Source organism: Bos taurus, chromosome 9 (genome assembly GCF_002263795.3).
Source record: "Bos taurus isolate L1 Dominette 01449 registration number 42190680 breed Hereford chromosome 9, ARS-UCD2.0, whole genome shotgun sequence".
NCBI classification, from domain to species: Eukaryota; Metazoa; Chordata; class Mammalia; order Artiodactyla; family Bovidae; genus Bos; species Bos taurus.
The window spans coordinates 40,095,632-40,109,188 of NC_037336.1; the positions used below are offsets into that span (position 1 = coordinate 40,095,632).

Below are 13,557 nucleotides of genomic sequence, written 5' to 3' on the forward strand. Positions count from 1 at the left end.
TGCAGGCTTTAGTGATTGTGACCTGTGGGCTCAGTATCGCCCTTATAATTTATTTGTATACTTTTGTCTTAAAAATAAAAATTCTTTGAAAATTATCTGAAATTCTTAGGCTTGATTTTTTTTTTTTTTAAGAATGAAATTCCTTTTATATGTGCATATTGCTAAGTCACCAGAATCTGATCTGGTTATTTAAATGTTAATTCCCATTTTAAATGAACATTCCCTCCCCCCCACCCCCCTGCAAAAAAAAAACCTCTAAATTGCTAATATACAGGACAAAAATGTTCTCTACTGAGATATTAAGCTAGGGATATCAGGCTTAAAAAAATCACATTACAGGCTAAAATAATGGTAAAAACTTTAGTGGTAAAATATTTCATGCATTGATAGAGTACATTGAATGTTGTTTCTCAAATGGCTCTGGTTTTTTTTTTTGTTTTTCTACCAAGAGAAATGAAATTATTAAGAACATAATTTTTACTTATCTGCCCTAGAGAATTATAATTGTAAGTTATTTATCTCTAAACTTGAGCAATAAAAATATTAAAGGATATCACTGGAAAAATCAAAAGGTAGTTTTGCTACCTTTTATATAGCAAATATATAAAATATAATGATGTTTTAGTGATTGAACCAACAATTTCTGACATAACCTAATTTAATGCCTAAATAAGGAGAGGTGAATACTTCCTATGCCAAGTTTCCTCTGCATGCAAAGATATAAACTCATAGGTCTAGATATGAGAAAAAAACCAAAACAGTACTTAAAAAAAAAAAAGAAGAAAACTTTATTGAGGTATATTTCATATACCCTACAATTAACTCTTGTAAAGTTAAAGTGTATGACTCAGTGGTATTTAGTATTTTCACTGTTACATGACTATCACCACAGTTGGTTTTAGAACATTCTCCTCACCCCAAAAAGAAACCCTATATCTAGTGGAGTTACTTCTCATCTCCCCTTCTCCATGGCCTCTAGCAATCACTGTATACTTTCTATCTCTTTGGATTTGCCTATTCTAGACATTTCATATAAATGGAATCTTATAGCATATGATTTTCTGTGACTGGCTTCTTTCATTTCTTAGAATAATATTTTCAATACTGGTTCATTTCATAGAATGTATTGACATTTCCCTGATGACTAATGATGTTGAGTATCTTTTCATGGCTTATAAGCTATTTAGAGACAAGTCACCCAGCAAGAAAGTGGTGGATAGGATTAAAACCAGGGTTTTCATCCTAGTTACTCTGAGTGAAGTGGACCAAGTGCACAATTTTGAGAGACTGTACAAACAGGGAGTGGATTGTTGGCATTTGGGTGACATGAAATGAGGGAAAGTCAGTCTGGTCATTCCAGATCTTTCTTTTGTCCGGGATATCTAGATGTCTGTCTCATACCTCTTGTTTTTAAATGTTAACAACTGCAACTAGTTCAGTTAAAAGCAAGTAAAACAAAATGATTCTCTTTGTGCAAAGGGCTGGATCTGGACTTTACATTGTACCAGAAGTCTTATGACAGAATTGTCATAGATAGTTAGCATGTGCTTGTTCCTTTAATAAAACTACAGTTAAATGTAATTCACAGTGATGTATAAATGTAAAAAAATAAAAAAATAGTGATCTGATATTTTTAAGGAAACAGGGTTTAAATGATTTACTGGTCATTTATGTATCTGCTTTTGGAAAACTTTTCAGATCCTTCTCCTATTTTTAATTTGGATTATTTTTCCTTTTACTATTGAGTTATGCAAATTCTATACATATGTATTCTGGATCCAAGTCCCAAATCTTATGATTTGGAAAGATTTTCTCTCATTCTGTGGTAATTTTTTTCTTGGTGGTATCCTTTGAAACTTATTTGTGTATACATGTTCAGTTACACATCATGAAATTCTTGAAATAAAAATCACTGCTAATATTTAAAAAAGATTTTATGGCCATACTTTCAAATATATGATTTGTATTCAAAATTTCTTTTTTAAATAATTTAAATATGTAAGTTACAAGTGCTTTTCATCTAAAATATATACAAGCAGCTTTTGCATTCCCATTAAAATTGAAAATGAAAATATAGATACTAGTAAATAAGATAGTTTTAAGTGTTTAAAAAAATTCTTAATGTGCCAACAACTATCAGAATTGTTTAGTTTCCTTTAAAATTATATGAAGCATTGGGGAAGAATTCAGAATCTTAAAGTTGAACTACTTAATTTGAAATTGTCTTGGGGATGTTGGATAGAGGAATTTTCAAAGTTATTTAACCTATATTTTTTTAATTCCAGTAAAGTTCAAATAAAATAACATTGTGAGTAGAATAATAAATTACAGAATGTAACATCAGTATTTTGGGTTTTTTAATTACCATTAAATAGTAACAGAACTATCATAAATAATTTAGAATGGGTAAAAAACTGAGTTTTAAACAAAGATCTGTGCAATTATATTTAGTTCAATATGTTTACAAACATTTTGCTGACTTGCTGGGTTATATAACACTAATATGTCATTGTTGGCAACTGCAAGGGGCTTTGTCACATTGGTCTGTTAACAAATGAAAGAAATGATAATTAAGAGGAACTGAAGAATGAAAAGTGCTTATTACTTTACATGTTCTTTATACTCTTTACTAAGAAAGTTTTGGGAGATTACACTAGGTTTTATATTTAATAGTTAATAAGTGAGATAGGAGAGTGGCAAGAATTGGTTCATTTTGATTGCAGAAAAGAGAGGCCACTTCTAACATGAGCCAGAGGAACAGTATACGGTATTGTGGCAAAGAGATTAGCCTCAAAGGCAGACAGATCTGCGTTTTCTGTTCTAGCTCTACTGTTTATTAACCAATTTATCTTGGCCCAGTTATGTAATATTTTCTATGTTTACAAACGACATAATAACTCCTATCTCATTAAGTTATTATAAAGGTTAAGTAAAAATTAGTGAAAACATCTACCACTGTAGTTTGTACTCATTAAATATCTGTCATACTACTCTTTAGTGATAGTGGAAAAATTTTTTTTCCTTCTTTGAATTTTATTTTGTTGTTTTTAAGTGTGTTACAAGTCAGGTAGCAGTGGAATTGCTGGGTTTGCAGTCATATTGTGGCTGTTGCACAGCCAGCCTTACTGCTTCACTTATTTCATAGATCCAAACATTTGTGTTGAGTGTATTTTATTTGTGAGGATGAAAGAGATACTATTTTAGGGAGAAAAATAATTTAAGACTCGTTATGATTATTTAGTACTGACTTTTTATGGCATAAAGCATATGTCATACTAAAAACTAAAAACCATTTGCAAATATGTATATTTTAATATAAAGTCACCTAATTTTTTAATATCAAGAAATCACTCAAAGAGTTAAGAATCTAGTATTTTGGCACATTTTTATTTAAACATGCTGCATAGTCCAAAAGAAGATGAGTAAATAAAGTTATTTTAAATTCTCATATGTATCACTTACTTACTAGAGGTACTGTAAGTAATAAATTGTATTACTTACTAGAGGTACTAATGTATAAGACAGGTTCAGTCTTTAAGAACTTGTAGTTAATTGGAGATCTTTATAGTACAAGATAAAAGAAAAGTGAAACAGGCAATAATACAGATTGCCCAGTACTTGAAAATTTCATTTTCTTTACAATAGATTTGTTTTAACTTTATAGTCCATGTTATAATATTTATAATCTCTATAGCTAGAGGGCAATACTGTATTTAGCCCAGAATGCCACTAATAGTGAAGTAATTCCTTCAGTGTTATTGGTATAAGCTAAATAAAAGTAATAAAGGGAGATGGAAAAAAGATTATAGGAAAAAAAGAGGAAAATGTAGTTTGATGGGCGCTAGTATGGTAAGTAGAGAAAAGAAAAAGGTGTTTTGATGGAAAATGAAAAATGTGCTTCAGGTGTCATTAGAGCTTTCTGAGCCTTAGAAATCAGAGGTTGCATTAAGGCCCATCTAATTGGGAAAATAAAGCACAAAATGATTTGTGATGTAATAATAAGAGCATTTATTTTAAAAATGTGGTTCCTGATTCATAAGCCACCTCAGTCACAGCCTTTTGACTTTTAAACAAATGCCATGTATGAATTTGTCCTTACGTTAAATCATGTTAGTAAAATAAAATGATACATGTTGGATTTTTGTTTTAGTATCTTTGCAAGATATAACAATGAGAAAAGCTTTCCGAAGTTCTACAATTCAAGATCAGCAGCTTTTTGACCGCAAGACTTTGCCTATTCCATTACAAGAGACATATGATGTTTGTGAACAGCCTCCGCCTCTCAATATACTCACTCCTTACAGGTCAGTAGGCTAATAAATAAGAAGGCTGGTTACTTATCTCAGACTTCAAGTTCAAAGAGGTCTAACTTTAAATGTTAAATCCCCAAACATTTTTTATTTCACTGGATTCCTGACCAGTGCAGAGACCCCTCCGTAGCTAACACCTTTAGAAAACCTTTGCTTTATTTACTAGGTGAGGTCCCAGGATTCTGGCATACAAATCAAAGGAGTTGTTTTGACAAATGTTTTTAAGAAAAGCCAATGGCAAATCTTACTCTAAAGGGATGAGGAGTTGTTATTGTCTTTTTAATTTAATTTCTAATTTGATGGAAAACAAAAAATAAAGAGTTCAAAATCTCACCACATTAATAAAATAAATATCATTTTTTCTTGTTCTTATCTACTCTTTATCTGTATGTATCATATTTCTGTGTTATGACTATGTAGTACCTGTTTTTAATTTTTTTTTTTGCCATTTAAAAAAATCTAGAGTTATTCAGCCTTTCTTTGAGTCTTTCACATAAATTGTTAAATGAGGAATTTAAGAGGCACAACACATACCCTAAATGAAATGGTATTTGGGTAGTTATTTGAAACTATGTCAGTATGCAAGTCATTGGATATAACTATTACTATTAGAATGACTATTTGGTGACATTTTTTTTCTGTTTGATAAGACTATAAGTAAGAAACCCTGTATAGTTTCTCTGTTCTGTCATCTTTTCAGGCTTTTATCTTCGGCAGAATCATTGGTAATTATTGAAATTTCCCACAGGACTTATAGAAAACCTTGTATCCAGTAGAAGTTAGGGATGAAAATTGTCCAGTTGTACTTTAAATTATTAACACAAACTGCAAAACTTCTGGTTTTCCGGTTTCCTTAGTTTCCTGTCTGATTTATGAGAAATGTTCTATTGGTACATATTGTGATTTACTTTGCCAGTATTTTTACACATGCTGTATTTTCTTAATGTAAGAAGAAACAATTTTAGTAAAATAATTTCTATTCTGATTGCCTAAGTCTTACTAATGTATATTTTCATTGATATTTTATATTTCAGAGATGATGGTAAAGAAGGTTTGAAGTTTTATACCAATCCTTCATATTTCTTTGATCTTTGGAAGGAAAAAATGTTACAGGATACAGAGGATAAGAGGAAGGAAAAGAGGAAGCAGAAGGTATTACAAGAAATTCAGAAAATTGAAGTTAGTTTTCATGTATTTGTGTTTTGTTGCATATGTGGAACCTTATTAATTCTGTACTTTGACAGTTTTATTTTATTTGGTCCATATAGTAACCACACAGAAAGATCACAGTCCAGTGGGGTGCAAATATGGTGTGATAAGTGTCCTAACAGAGGTATGCACAGAGAGTTTGAGTAGCACAAACGAGCACCAGCTTTAGACAGGGTGGGCCTGATAAACACTTCAACAAAGCTTGTAATGAATCTCAAAGAACAAATAGGAATTAAGTGGACCAGGGAAGAGAAAGGCATTCTACTGAAAAAGAACAAAGGAACATTGTAAAGTAGATTAGTTAATATTATCTTACCACAGAGCATATCCTAAATGCCCTGAAAAAGTTATAACATGTTATCTGTCTGCTGTATTGTCATTTTCTGTTTTCTGATGAAATTCACTTGGATCTGTTTATTCCATATTAATGATAACTAGAAATATAAAAAGAAGCAAAGTTGGATTTAGGCAGAATTATGAAGGAGGAGCCTGATAGACTGCAGTCCATGGGGTCGCTAAGAGTCGGATACGACTGAGCGTCTTCACTTTCACTTTTCACTTTCATGCATTGGAGAAGGAAATGGCAACCCACTCCAGTGTTCTTGCCGGGAGAATCCCAGGGACAGGGGAGCCTCGTAGGCTGCCGTCTATGGGGTCGCACAGAGTCAGACACGACTGAAGCGACTTAGCAGCAGCAGCAGCATGAAGGTGGCAAAGTTTGTCTTTATCATCCCTCTGTTTCTCCTGTAGCTACTTCTGCTTTCCCTGCACTACCCCATAATGCTGCATGTTATTATTTTCTGCACTAGACAGTGTACCAGTGTTCTAGCCAGAATTTGCAAACTGGTGACTGGTAGCCCAGGCTACGCTTGCAAGCAGTTTTGTTTGACAAACACAGTGGTTTTTAAACTTTTGAACTGAAATCCCTTAGATGGCCATGCCCATCTAGTTCCCTGCAGGCCTCATCTTATATCTGACTGTTACCATTCAAATATGTTGACCTCTTCTTGATATCTTTTGCTTCTGTTAGGCCCATACATTTTCATTCAAAAATGACCCCTTTGGCATTTGACTTTTTTGTACCTTTCCTTTCTATACTTTTTCTCCCACAGTTTGAGTCACTTTTTGTTTTATTTTTCAAATACCCTATTTTCTGTTGAGTGACACGGTTATTATGGTTTAATTGGGTAATTGGATTTTTTTTCTAATGTATTGGCTAGCTAATTAGTCACTTCTCAGATCACATAACCTTAGTACTAATTTCAAGTTTGGGCTGGAAAAATTGATGGTAGAAATTTCACCCATTATATCAAAAACTAATAGATGAGGGAGCAGAGTTGACAAATCTTTTTTCATCTGAAAGGACTTTCTGACCTCAAGTTTTATTCCTCAAATATACTGTTTTTATCTGATATATCAATTCCAAGTAGAGGTTAAAAAAGCATTAGAAAATGGGATTACAAGCAAACTCCTAATATTTAACTCTGAATGCACAAATGAACTGTCTCTGTTGTTATTTTTACTATACTATGATGGGTTGCTTTTTCGATATTGATGTTAGAATTCTATTTTGATTGTTTTAACCTCTTTTTAAAAACATAGAACTTCAGCATTTGGCTTTGTTTCAATACATCTGTTATAGCAGAAAAATCTAGATCGTCCTCATGAACCAGAAAAAGTGCCAAGAGCACCTCATGACAGGCGGAGAGAATGGCAGAAGCTGGCCCAAGGTCCAGAGCTGGCTGAAGATGATGCTAATCTCTTACATAAGCATATTGAAGTTGCTAATGGCCCAGCCTCTCATTTTGAAACAAGGTTTCTTTTCTTTTGTTTGTTTTTTAACAAAATTAATGATAAAACACTGGCTTTATTTCTAGTATCTATGTGTCTAAGTCTTAGGTCCTGAACTGTTGAATTGATAGACGCTGTTTCTATAAGTATTGAGATGATTTTGAAACCCTAACCACTTTGAGCCTACTGAAGTCTGATCTTGGGCAGGTCATTTTTGTACCTGGATTTCAGTTTCGTCATTTGTAGAAAGAAGTGGTTGAAGCAGATGATCTTCAGCTTCATTTTAACTTTCATATAAAGTCTCAGGTCCTTCTCAGTAGTTCAGGCCAAGTCTGTTAAAATTTCATAACAGAGTAATGGGGGTCTGGATTTTTTTTTTGACGTTATTGATTCACTATATATAAAATAGGAGTTGAGAAGGGGTTATATTTTTGTTCTTTTTCTTTCCCCTGATTCCCTTTCTGTGTCGCATTTTCTACCTCAGATATATCAGGACTTTCAAACAAAATAACTCATCCCCTTTTGCAGAAATATACAATAGGTCCTTTTCCTTTCTCAATAGCCAAGGGCCCTATCTAACTAACATGCAACCCTAACAAACATTATACTAGTATCTCTCTGTGAAGAAATTTGTGTACAGTTGATTTTAGTTATTATTATATATCTTATAGTTATTGATTTTTTTCAATGGAAAAAGCACTTGAGACTTTCTTTTGAATAATACCTATAAATGATTGGGTCATAAATGTAAATTATCTTGTTCTATTTTAAGAGTAATATACATGATACTGTCTACATACAGTACTGAAAGATGCTGAAAGAATTGATTTTTTAAATTAACAATCGATAGACAAACATCTGTTTCTAATCACTGTTAAGTAATTGAAATATTGCTGACCCAATAGCATAAATATAATAATTTCTAATTTGCTTTATACACATCTTTTAAATCCAGCTTTGTCCGCAGAGTACACTATAGTCAGTAAACATTTATAAATCTTCACATGCCCAAAGTATCTAAAATTTTGCTTAAATCTGTTTTAAGTCACATGTTATGTTACTCGGCTATTTTCTGAGTACTCTAAACACCTTTGAAAACATGAAAAAGACAAAAACAATGTAGTTAGGGATCTCTGTGCTACTAGTATCATTGAGACTTATCTCCCCTGGGTTCCAAGACATTTGGAAGTCATTTAGGTTTAAAAGAACAACAGGATATTCTGGTGTATAAAATTTTCATATTCTAGGTTTTTGTCATTAGCATCTTATTAAGAAACTAAACCCACTCCAGTGTTCTTGCCTGGAGAATCCCAGGGACGGGGGAGCCTGGTGGGCTGCCGTCTATGAGGTCGCACAGAGTTGGACACGACTGAAGTGACTTAGCAGCAAGAAACTAAATAGAGGCAGATAGCTTTGAACACAACTTGCCTAAAAGTTAACTACTGTCTTGTTTATCAGATTATGAATGTAACACTTTTTACCTTTGTGAGCTGTTAGTATTATATTGTAAAGTAATAAAATAACTGAAGGTCATCATAATAACTTGAATCAGCAAGGAAAGGTTGCATTATGAGCAGCATTCTGTGTTTTAAAAGCAGGATAAATTTCTGAAAGAAGTTTCCTTAAAGTAGTTAAAATATTGGCATTCAAAGGATAAACCTTAAATATCTCATGTAAAACACTTTATTTCAGCAATAATTCAAGAAAGATACACTAATTTATTATTTTTTTCTAGACCTCAGACATATGTGGATCATATGGATGGATCTTACTCACTTTCTGCCTTGCCATTTAGTCAGATGAGTGAGCTCCTGACTAGAGCTGAGGAAAGGGTCTTAGTCAGACCACATGAACCTCCTCCACCTCCACCAATGCATGGAGCAGGAGATGCGAAACCCATACCCACCTGTATCAGGTATGTCAGAACAAGCACATAATGTGTTTATCACAGGTGTTGGTAGCCTTTTTCTTTAAGGCCCTTGTAATAAATATTTTCGGCCTTAGGAAATATGGCTTCTGTCACATCTGCTCAACTCTGACACTGATGAATGGAAGCAGCCATGGACTATACATAAACAAATGCATATGTTTGTGTTTCAGCAAAGTTTTATTTATAAAAACAGGGATTAGTTAAGATTTGGCCCATGGGATGTAATTTGCCAGTCTCTGATAAGAGCTCACACATTCTCTTGGGAAAATTTAGCTAATAATCATTTAAAGATAAATGTGTTTTGTTTTATTATAGCTTTGTTCTCAAGCACATGATGTGCAATATATTAATAAAAATAAGAATTTTGGGTATGTGGTTAAGGACAAAGAAATGGGAATCAAAGATTTAATTATAAATGTTAATTTGATGTTGGGGAAATAACTCAAGAATTTGAGAGAGAATAAGCAATTGCTCATAATAATCTTTCAGTAAAGCTTTTTGAAGTTTAATTTTGTCCAGCATTGCCCACATTACAATTTTTAATAGAGAATTAGAAATAAGCTTTACAGTTTTCAGTTAAAAAAAAAATCAAGCTTATATATCACATACTCAATTTGATGTTCCATCCTTAGGAAGGAAGAGGGACATCAGTTTCCTTTGTGGTTTGTAATTAGTTGTCACTGATTTAACTGAAATGACATATGATGAATCTTAATAACTTCAATATGAATACAGTATTATTTGGGCCACAGGTATTGCTACAAATGTTGTAGTATGATAAATATTGAGCCATTATGAAGACTCATATTACAGTGTAAAATTGAGCATTTTATTTATCAAAGTAAGTATAAAATGCTTATAGATATGAAAGTTGTGTGAGCAGATGAGTCCATTTAGAATATTAGAAATCACAGCACCATGTATTAATTTTTTTAATAGAGTACTTTTGGTTTTCATTTCATTCTAAATATTGATGAAGAATTTTTAATTTTTATAGGAACATGTTAATGCATCTACCTTGATATAATTACTGGTAGCCATTTATATTTTGTGTGGTTAGTCTTTTCTCTTTAAATAACTTGCTAGGATCTCTTTTTCATTTCAGTTCTGCTACAGGTTTGATAGAAAATCGTCCTCAGTCACCAGCTACAGGCAGGACACCTGTGTTTGTGAGCCCCACACCCCCACCTCCTCCACCACCTCTTCCATCTGCCTTGTCAACTTCTTCATTAAGAGCTTCGATGACTTCAACTCCTCCCCCACCAGTACCACCCCCACCTCCACCTCCAACCACTGCTTTGCAAGCTCCAGCAGTACCACCACCTCCAGCTCCTCTTCAGATTGCCCCTGGAGTTCTTCACCCAGCTCCTCCTCCAATTGCACCTCCTCTAGTACAGCCCTCTCCACCAGTAGCTAGAGCTGCCCCAGTATGTGAGACTGTACCAGTTCATCCACTCCCACAAGGAGAAGTCCAGGGGCTGCCTCCACCCCCACCACCACCTCCTTTGCCTCCACCTGGCATTAGACCATCATCACCTGTCACAGTTGCAGCTCTTGCTCATCCTCCCTCTGGGCTACATCCAACTCCATCTACTGCCCCAGGTCCCCATGTTCCATTAATGCCTCCATCTCCTCCATCACAAGTTACACCTGCTTCTGAGCCAAAGCGTCATCCATCAACCCTACCAGTAATCAGTGACGCCAGAAGTGTACTTCTGGAAGCAATACGAAAAGGTAATATTCTCAAGAGCCTTTAAAAGCAATAGTAGCATTGAGAACCTTTCTGAATATTTGAGACAGTAATGTTTTCTTCATTTGTAAAATTTTAGATGATCATGTTTTTTGCACAAATAGCCTTTAGAAAGTAGAGCTATGGTCAGTTTATATTTTAAGTAATTTTCAAGAAAATTTATCACATTAATCATTTTATCTTCATACTTAGTAGGGATTCTTAAAATGTTTAGGTAATGAATGGGAAATTTTAAATATCAGACTTAAATGTTATGGAAAATTTAGTTAAAACTCTTTGTATTATACTTAACATGTATATTAACTACTTTAAAAATGGTATTTTCTTCAGTGTTAAGGCTGTCCATTTGGTGTATAAGTGACACTTGCTTTACTAGTACCTCAAAAGGATTTAGGTTCCTACCTTAGTAACAAAGGAGCAACATGTCATACTATATGCCAGGCACTAACAGTATAGAATGAACAATAGTGCCTTTCTCTCAAGTACTGGGGAGAATAAAGCCACAGAAAATATGCTCAACATTGTTTAACTATTTGACCATAGAGGTAAATAACAAACAAAAAAATGTATCACCTGGTTAACTTTAGGTGACGGTGAGTAGGGAAGCACAATAGACTGTTATGGCTAAATAAACTATAGACATCCTCTGGGATATGTGGTAAGTTTCATCAAATACTATCACAGATAATAACGTAATAAAAGAATTAATGTCTCTCTAAATATGATTCCTTCAAATTGTTTTTAATAGGTCTTGCTTTTTACTTTCCTGTTAGTATTTCTTATGTGTACTGATTTTATTACATTAATAATGTCTAATAATATAATATCTACTACTAATAATAAAATCTAATATATCTAATAATAATATCTAGTGTTTTGGTTTACAATGAACGTTTGGATTTACTCTCTCAGGTATTCAGCTACGAAAAGTCGAAGAGCAGCGTGAACAGGAAGCTAAACATGAACGCATTGAAAATGATGTTGCCACCATCCTGTCCCGTCGTATTGCTGTGGAATACAGTGATTCAGAAGATGATTCAGAATTTGATGAAGTAGATTGGTTGGAGTAAGAAAAAATGCATTGATAAATATTACAAAACTGAATGCAAATGTCCTTTGTGGTGCTTGTTCTTTGAAAATGTTTGGTCATTCCAGTGTTTTGCTTTCTTTTCCTTAAGGTAAATAACCCTTTTCCTCCATAATTTTTGATTTTTAAGAAAAATATTAGCACACATTTCAAATTAAATGTTTTACAGTGGCTTATCTTTTTTTATTTTTCCCTGAAAAGACATCATTTGGTCAAATAAACCACTAAGTATTAAGCATGGACAGCTGTTGTTAGAGTAGCAGATTCAGTTTTTTGATATATCTTAATTGTGCACTTTGTGAATTTTAATTTAAAGAAAGCAACTGAGATTAAAAATCTTGCGGGCAGCTGTATCTATTAATGAGCCTTATCCCATTTCCTGGTGTTTTAAAAGAAGAAACACTGCCTTGATTATATGAATACACTCAGAAAGTACATTTAGCTTGTAGTATTGAATTCTCTTAAAGGAATGCTTGAATTTTTTTAATTATTGTTTTATTGTTTTAAAATACTTGCCTTATTTGAATGTTTAGCAGTATCCCCTTCCTACTTATATATTGTGTGATACAATTTTGCTTGCTGGTAAGAGTTTAAAAAATTTCCATGTGAAATACACTGACATAAACCATGTAACTTACATAACTGTTAAGAATAACAGTCTGATTTAATAAATGGTTCATTTTAAAGGTTCATGGGTGTTTCCTCTTTGAATAAAACTTTCTGATAGTTTATCAAATAATATAAGCTCTAAACAGTCAATGGAAAATTTAAAAGCTACTTATGCTGTATAATTTCCTTAAGGTAGCTTTTATGTCATTTTTCCTAAAGTCAAAAAATCAATATTTTCCAACTCCTTATGCTCATAAATTAAACTCTGAACTTGCTCTTTAATTTTAGCACATCTTGACTTCAGTTCAACAGCATTCTTGAAATTACACTTTGCAATGATAAAATTAGTTGTTAATATTTACACAGTCCAGATTCAGGGATGGAGGAGAAATAGCATCCGTATCAGATTATTTAGTATGAAGAAAAGACTAAATGATGTTTTGGTAATTTGACTGTGAAAATGACTGGAATCTTTATCCTTGCCTATATCGCATCAGTAGAGGGGTCCTTCTTACCCAGTTTCACCCATTAAGAAATGGGTTCTGTTCTCACCCACTTTGAACCTGAGTGTCCCTGAAGCTTGTTTTGGCCAAATGTGGTGAAAGTAAGTTCAGCATGGCCTGCTAGAAGTTCAGAAACCTCATGCAGAGAGCTATCCCCAATGAGGCCAACTTAGACCAGCCAGTTGCAAGCTCACCTGCTGGCTGACTGTAGACAGATGAGCAAGCATAGCTAAAATTAGCCCAGCCCAGAACTGTTCATGAGTAAAAATAATTTCATGAGTAAAAATAAATCTTTATTGTCTTACACCTAATTTTTGAAGGATTTATTTGAAGGATTTTTGAAGGATAATTTTTGTGGATTATTTCAC

At 33.3% G+C, this 13,557-nt stretch overlaps 1 protein-coding gene across 6 annotated transcripts in view; it reads left to right on the plus strand.

The window, feature by feature from the left end:
• Positions 1-12,767, plus strand: part of WASF1 (WASP family member 1) — a 70,946-nt gene extending 58,179 nt beyond the window's left edge. For 3 of the 6 annotated variants that reach the window (XM_005210796.5, XM_005210795.5, XM_005210797.5), the window contains 6 exons: positions 4,151-4,304; positions 5,345-5,489; positions 7,162-7,334; positions 9,046-9,225; positions 10,346-10,974; positions 11,903-12,767. In XM_005210796.5, coding sequence (XP_005210853.1) covers positions 4,151-4,304; positions 5,345-5,489; positions 7,162-7,334; positions 9,046-9,225; positions 10,346-10,974; positions 11,903-12,060 — 1,439 coding nt within the window. In that variant the 3' untranslated portion in view covers positions 12,061-12,767. The remainder of the gene's footprint in view (positions 1-4,150; positions 4,305-5,344; positions 5,490-7,161; positions 7,335-9,045; positions 9,226-10,345; positions 10,975-11,902) is intronic. The other 3 variants (XM_005210798.5, XM_005210799.5, NM_001034017.3) reach the window with 3 other exon arrangements.
• The last annotated feature ends 790 nt before the right edge of the window (positions 12,768-13,557 follow it).